Source organism: Salvia splendens, chromosome 4, assembly GCF_004379255.2.
Source record: "Salvia splendens isolate huo1 chromosome 4, SspV2, whole genome shotgun sequence".
Classification (NCBI taxonomy): Eukaryota; Viridiplantae; Streptophyta; class Magnoliopsida; order Lamiales; family Lamiaceae; genus Salvia; species Salvia splendens.
The window spans coordinates 25,671,640-25,679,770 of NC_056035.1; the positions used below are offsets into that span (position 1 = coordinate 25,671,640).

Genomic DNA, 8,131 nt, shown 5'->3' on the forward strand with positions numbered 1-8,131 from the left:
AGGAAAAGATTTTAGTTATACATTCTCGGATCAAAAATCAAACGATAGAAGCAAGGATTGATGCGATTCGTCGGGAATTCTTGAAAATCCAACTCCAATCGATGCAAGAACAATGATGGAAGAAATTTTGGAGAGGATGAAGAGAGGGAGGAGAGGTAGGCATGTGAAGAGAGGGAGAGAATGGGTGAGGGACGAAAATGAGGGGGGAATGGGGGCTAGGGTTTAGTTTAGGTGATTATATAGTCCTAGGTTTAATCCCACAAAAATTAATTAATTGTGGAAGAATAAAATAGAGGCCAATAAATAAAATCCCACAATTAAAAGAAAAGGCAATTTTCGAAAATTTTGACTAGGAAATTAATAAGGAATTTATTTGGTATTTACTTGGAGAGAAATAAATTCACAATTTAGGAAATAAAACAATGACTATTCCATAAACAAGGGAACAAAATAAATTAAACATCCAAGTAGGAAATAATGAGAGGTGGCCGAAAATCCCAAAGGTGTGCACAAGGGAATTATTTAAATCCTCAATTAAATAGAATAGGATTTAAATTTGGTAATTTCTTTATGGGAAAAGCCTCCCATAAAATAGGTAACAATTAAATAAATTCCCCCGAGGAAATTGAACAAAAGGGGCGTGTGATACAAGGAAAATATTCACATCCCCAATTAATTAGGCATAGATATTAATTTGATATTTATTTGAATAAAGAGGGTTCCACAAAATAGGAAACAATTGTATTCTCCTCTACAATAAGGAGGGGGGGGGGGCGAAAAATTTGCCCTAAATTCCACAAGGAAATAATTCAAATCTTCATTTAATTATGGTGAGGAAACAAGGTGTGGCATGATTTTAATTGGATTTAAAATAAAGGAAGGGAATCAACAAGACACCAATTTATTCAAGGAAACTTATTCATCCTCCTAATTAAAAATAGGGAACATTCGAAACTCACAAAAATAATAGGCTAGAGTTCGAATTTCATGTAGCACAATTTAGGGATAATTTGATTTGGATTTAATTTGGATAAGTATCCCAAAACAATTAATTAAATCCACGAAAAAGAATCTAGTTTCCAATAATTGGAGGGCCGACAATAGCCACTTTACTTGGCTAGAACTAAATGCATGATCTTATTTAAATTGATCCCCCACATAAAAAAATAATATAATTAGCACTTCATTCCAAAACCCATGACAATTTATTCCACATAACCAAATCAATCACGTAGCAACAATTAAATTCCATAAATGAAAATTCCCAATCGACATATTAAAATAAAAGTCGCAAAAATTTTGGGATGTTACACTTCCACTCAAACTCAGTAAACCAACGCAAAAATCACAGTAACTACGGCAAACTCAAAACCAAATGCATCTATGATCGAAATCAACATCAGCAAGCTAAATTCAGAAATAGAAAATTGCATAGATAACGGAAATTCAACAGAAAACAGAGCCGAGCTTCGAACGGCGAAGCTCGGTGAAATTCACGATAACAAACTAAAACGAAAGTAATAAATTGTATCTTCGCCCTCTTCAAGGACGGTGTTACCCAACTATGTAACAGCAATTGAAACCCGAAAACCCCTCAAGTTCCCGATAAAAACAAGTGTGTAGAGTATGGCTAGTGAGCTAAGAGAGCCAACAGTGCCGAGAGACGAGAGCTCCCTGTCTAAAGTCCTCCCTCGACAACTCTCTTCAATTTCTTTTTTAAAATGCATGCTCTCCTCCTTATATAGGTGCGGGTCATTTTTCCACAATGCTCACTTTTATCGCCATTTCCTTGCGCCATGCAAACGTCCTTCTCTTTTTCCTGAACTTGGCGAATTCTCTACACACCTGGCTTAAAAAGATGTGTTAGACCCCGTAAATGCATGAATTTAACCCCTTAATCAATGCATGAAATTAGCCTTATCAAAGACCATTAGGGTGGAGAAGTAGCGAGCTATTGACGATTATTTGGAGAATCAAGAATGTATTCAATTCCCTCTGTAGAAAAGCATGTTTAAGGTTTCAATTAATCAAAAGCTGTTTCGATTCAAGTTTTAATCATGATAAATATAATAATTACGTGAATAGACTTTGTCGAAATAATATGCTAAATATTTGTTCTTACGCTGCCAACCCCAATAGTATTATTTATCCTTACGTTGATCTATCATTACATTGACTGGCATGACACTTTTATCACATGTTAGCATAGATGAAGTGTCATAACAATAGATTTTTAGTGGCGTATTTCAGTGCCATAAAAGTCCATTTCTATAGTAACGATATTCTATTTTTTCCTTTATTTTTTTACCCTTTAAATATTTATTACTCTTATTATTTTTAAAAATGACTGAAAAAAAGTGTGTTAAGTAGCGTGAGACTCTTAGTAACAATAATAATTTCATAATATAGTAAAATTTAACCTTGGAATAAGTAAATAAAATCCAAAATAAAAGTTTGTTAACACTTGGACCGGAAATGAACTCGCTATGAAGTTAACATACTCCCTCCGTCCCAAATTACTTGAGTCGTATTCCATTTTGGGTTGTCCTAAGTTACTTGAGTCATTTCTCTTTATTCTTTTTTTACTTTATCTTCTCTCATACTTTACTCTCTTCTACTTTATTTAACTCACTAAATACAACTTTCTTAAATTCCATGCCGAAAAGAAACGCCTCAAGTAACGTGGGACGGAGGGAGTACAAATGAAGGGAGTAATATAAAATGAAAGTGTACATAGACTAAACTATTAGATTCAAATATATACAAACAAAGGGAGTAATATAAAATGAAAGTGCACATAGACTAAACCATTAGATTCAAATATGTACCTACTGATTGATTCAATTTATTTAATTATAAAAGGAAAGTGTAACTATGATAAGCAAAATATAAAATGGAAGTGTACCTATTATAAGCCAAATATGTAGTACTCCGTATTGATTGATTCAATTTAAAATTATTCAATTGATACCAACTTTATCCACCTTAGACCACAGTTTATTTTTGGATACCAAATTTTAAAAACTAGTAGTGTTTCATAAGTTAATGCAAAGAAAAAATTTACTTTACCCCGTCCTTTAATATTTGTTCCTACATTAGAGCATCCACAACGGCGGTCGTCCCGATGGACGTCCGACCGACGTGCCGGACGTCTGCGCAAGACATCCGCCATTAGGCAGCAGGGAGGCAGACGCGGACGTGCGTTGCGGACACCGGAGGTCCGCGGCATTCCGAGGTCGTCCGTCGTGACGTCCACCATTGCGGTGACATGACGGACGTCCCGACGAACGTCTCGTTTTTCATTTAAAATAAAACTCTATATATACGGCTCGTTGAACTCCATTTCATTCACACTACTTGTTTTAACAAGTTTCTCTCTCTCTACTTTCATTTCTTTTGAAGATAAATGGAGCACTTCGATAGTGATTCCCCCGCCATGAGGGAGTCACAAACGCCGATTTTTCCAGTTAGAGTTGGGGGAAATGCCGGCGGAAGTGCACCGATGTCCGGGATGATGCCCGGAATGGCGCCGATGATGCCCCAACCCCCCCAAATGGCGGGGATGATGCCCGGGTACTACAATATGTACCCCCTTGGTGTGGGATGATGCCCCAAATGCCCTAAATGCCCGGGATGAGTGCCGCGGTGACGGGGATGATGCCCCAAATGCCCGGGATGAGTGCCGCGATGCCCGAGATGATGCCTCAAAGGCCCGGATGATGCAGGGCATGCCTGCTGCTGCGGGGGGAGCAGGCAGGGGGTCCCCCAATCACTTGGGGACAATGTCTATCGCTACTACATGGATCTATTGTCGAGTGATTCCCCCCAGAGTACTCCTCTGGAAACTCAGTTCACCGGCATCAAGACTTTCTCTTTTGAGGAGTTGAGGCTATCTCCGGTCAGGGAGTCTCCCACTGAGATGCCATAGGCGACAGGGAGGACGCGGAGGCAAGGGAGAGGGAAGCGCAAGGGCACTACCTCGTCCGCACATGTGTGGAACGAGGGTGGGGCTGGGGCTGGGGCCGAGGGGGAGGGGGAGGAAGCCGGCGGGAGAAAGAGGACCATTTGGAGCATAGGGGAGTGCGTCGCACTGGCGAAGGCCTGGATCAGTGTAGTCGAGGATCCCTACGTCAGGGCTAACCAGCATATCGACAGAATGTGGTGGCGCATTAGCTGAAGCTACCTCCAATTCAAACCACCAGGTGGGAAGCCTCACGATGGAGAGCAATGCCGGAAACAGTGGGAGCGGCTGAGGAGGCAGCTCAGCCGATTTGACGGCATCTACCAAAACAACCTTCGCACGGCAACCAGCGGCATGTCCACCGATGATGTGAAGCTTCTATCTCACCAGCAGTACCCCGACAGTGAATTGAGTTTCGGGGAATTCAAATATTGGGATGTCTATCTTGTGGTGCAGACTTCTGCCAAGTTTTGTTCGGGTGTTGAAGCTGGTTGGCCGAAGCGGACTAAGATCAACGCCTCCGGGGAGTACAGCAGCAGTGCCGGTTCCCACGAACTCCCTGACGCCGAGGCAGAGTTCCCGACCCCTCAATCCAGCCGCTGTCGCCCGGTTGGGCAAAAGTCCGCGATGCGGATGGCTAGGGAAGCGCCTGCGGGTTCAGACCTGAGGTCCAATAGGCAGCTCCTTCCCAGATCGATCTCGAGCCCCCCTCGCTCGCCTGCACACAGCAGCATAATTCACTTTTAATCACCATGGAGAAGTGGCTTGCAGCGACGGACCCCTTATATAAGTTGATCCTAAAGGATGACATCGATAGTATGCGGCGCGATTTGGGGATGCCACCACTGCCCGATTGTGACGACGGGACTGGCGGTGGGGACGACGAGGAGTGAGACGGGGGCCGCATTTGTCGAAGCTTGAGGTTGTTTTTTTTTAACTATGTATTTTTTTAATAATTATGTATATTTTTTGTTTTAAATAAAAAGGTTACATTTTCTCCGTATTCGTGTCGAAATTATAATTCCGTAAATTGTTTAATTCCGTAAATTAATTAATTTGGTGAATTTGTGAATTTTTATTATTGTGGGATGTCCTTGGGGATGTCCGTCATTGTGCAGTGAGATGTTCTTATGACGTGACAGTGCAATTAGATATCCTTATAACGTGACAGAAGGTGTTTTTGAGAAGTCTGTCAGGATGTACGCCGAGACATCCATCTCACTGTGGATGCTCTTGACTTAGAATCAACTAAATTAAATATTGCCAGACAAGAGTGGGCTAGGGTTGATTTAGTTGTTGAGGTGAGTTTGTGGGCCGAATCCATCACAAACACAAATTCTGAATCAATATTCCACCCCACCAGAACGCCCTCGACTGTCATTAACTACGCTTCATTTTGACAACCCGATTATACCCATTTCCCCTTCACGCGTCGGTGCTCCAAAAACCGATGGCGGAGCAAACGGAGAAGCAGCCCAAATCCATCCCGCCCTACATGAAGGCTGCGTCCGGATCATTCGGCGGCGTAGTCGAGGCCTCGTGCCTCCAGCCAATTGACGTCATCAAAACCCGCCTCCAGCTGGACCGAACCGGCTCGTACAAGGGGATCCTCCACTGCGGCTCCACCATCGTCCGCAACGAAGGCGTCCGCGCATTGTGGAAGGGCTTGACTCCTTTCTCTACGCATTTGACGCTCAAATACGCGCTCCGGATGGGCTCCAATGCCTACCTCCAGTCCGCCTTCAAGGACTCCGAGACGGGGGAGCTCAGCCACCATGGGCGATTGTTTTCTGGATTCGGCGCCGGAGTGCTCGAAGCTCTCGTTATCGTCACTCCATTTGAGGTTAGTCAGAATCTGATTAATTTGAATTACTTGGGGATTTTAGCTAGTTCTGCTTAATTGTGCTCAGAATTCAAAGGATTTTGAATTTGATTGCATTCCGTTGAATTGAGAGAAGTTGTTGTGGTTGAATGCATATAATTGAAATTGATGTATGATAATGCCTATTTGAAGATCAAACATTAATTCCTCTATCTGCGCAGGTTATGGTACATTGGTAGTTTAGGTTTTGTTGCTGCAAATAATTTGTCTACATTTTGCAGTTGATGTGCTTTTCTGATTTGCAGCTAAGTTTCTCTTAGAATTGTACTCCCTCCGTTCCCTCATAGATGAGGCGGAACTTTCCGGCTCAGAGTTTAGAAAGAAATGTTTAAGTAAATAGATAAAAAAGTAAGAAAGAGAAAAAAGTAGATAGAATAGAGTAGAAAGTGAATAGAGTAGAAAAAAGTGTTAATTATTACTCCCTCCGTCTCATAGTAGATGTCAGATGTCACAGTTTCCTTTTTAGTTTGTCCCATAAAAGATGTCACATTTCCTCTTTTGGAAAAAGTTTCTCTCACATCAATTATAAAATTATATTTTCTCTCACCACTTAACACACAAACAACATCTCCTAAAATCTCGTGCCATCTTCTTTGGGACGGAGGGAGTACTATATAAGGAAGTGACTCAACTACGAGGGAACTTCTCAAAATGGAAAAATGACTCAACTATGAGGGAAGAGAGGGAGTATGCTTTATTGTAACTGGAGTGTACTTTTGTTGTCGTTCAATATTTTCCTTTGATCATTGAAAATATACTGCGGTGCTCTCCTTCCGTTAATAGATAACTGAATATCCAGTGTTATCATTATCGTTGTCTGCTTCCGCCCGTCCTGCCCTTTTCTCGTGCCTGTTTACAGTGAATGTTTGTCTTTCAAATTCTACTTATTTAGTTTGTTTCTAATGAGTTGTAACGTAGTAGCAAGAGGCGATCATCAAAGTCTTTTCTTCAAACTTGTTCTCGCTTACTAGAAAGTTGAACTCGCTTGTTTCAAATGCAGGTTGTTAAAATTCGACTGCAGCAGCAGAGAGGATTGAGTCCCGAACTCTTCAAGTACAAGGGACCTGTACATTGCGCTCGTATGATTGTCCGTGAAGAAGGGTTGCGTGGTCTGTGGGCTGGAGCTTCCCCAACTGTGATGCGTAATGGAACAAATCAGGCTGCCATGTTTAGTGCTAAAAATGCATTTGACGGGTTATTGTGGGGGAGACACGAAGGTGATGGGAAAATCCTCCTACCTTGGCAGTCTATGATATCGGGATTTCTTGCTGGAACTGCTGGTCCAGTATGTACCGGGCCCTTTGATGTCGTGAAAACAAGGCTCATGGCTCAAAGCAAATCGAGCGGGTTGAAATACAGAGGTATGTTTCATTGTATCACAACTATATATGCTGAGGAGGGAATTCTTGCATTGTGGAAAGGATTATTGCCAAGGTTAATGAGGATCCCGCCCGGGCAGGCGATCATGTGGGCTGTGGCTGATCAGATAACTGGATTTTACGAGAGGCGATACCTACAAGCCTATTGAGCGTTCTGTAATTCACTTTGGAAGTGAAAGTTTCAGAGTTTTTGATGCCCTTTTTAGCTTGTGTAGAACTGAGTATTTTCTCTTGTTCTACATATTTAGCTTTTAATTTTCTCATTTGTAGGACATTCTTTATGTTGAAATGCTGAAATGTTTAGCATCAGCGAAATTGTTTGGTGTTAGAATTTCTGCTGGATTTGATTCATAGAAGTATGTAATTCATTTTATTAATTTGGATAATGGTTTCATTGAAATTCGAATGAATTCTTGATTGATCAAAGATCTTCATTGGCTGGTCACATTGTAGCAAAAATAATGGAAGGGTTTTCTACCACGTGTGTAGACAACGTGCCCTTGTTTTCAGCCCATGCGCGGATGTGGCATGGGATTGTCTTGGCCAATCGCGCGCAATTTACCCTGCTTCTGTCAACCTGCCTAGATGCATGATTCAGCGGAATTTTAATGTTCTCTTTTTGAAAAAAGATCTTTGACAGTTTGAATTTTTAATTTTTTCAGTTGAAATTCGATCTTTTTCTTTTTAAGTAAACTACATAAATGATACCTAATCTTTTACTTTCGCACATTTTTTTTAATAAACACCCCGAGGTTGGAGGGTTAAGGCGGACCCACACTTGTGCATTACCAAAGACAATTGCAACAAGCAACCAAACACCGAGTCACCCAAAAGTGACGGCTCGCGGCGATTAATTAGAGTACAACGAGGGCCTTTCTATCGACTAGAGTGGTCATCTATCTACTCTTG

General features: G+C 41.6%; 1 protein-coding gene across 1 annotated transcript; it reads left to right on the top strand.

Moving 5' to 3' along the window:
• The first annotated feature begins 5,296 nt into the window (after positions 1-5,296).
• LOC121797821 (mitochondrial succinate-fumarate transporter 1-like) lies at positions 5,297-7,622 on the top strand. The gene is made up of 2 exons (XM_042196559.1): positions 5,297-5,804; positions 6,844-7,622. The coding sequence occupies exons 1-2, from the start codon at positions 5,412-5,414 to the stop codon at positions 7,369-7,371; spliced, it is 921 nt and encodes a 306-aa protein (XP_042052493.1). The 5' UTR covers positions 5,297-5,411; the 3' UTR covers positions 7,372-7,622.
• Positions 7,623-8,131: the final 509 nt, after the last annotated feature.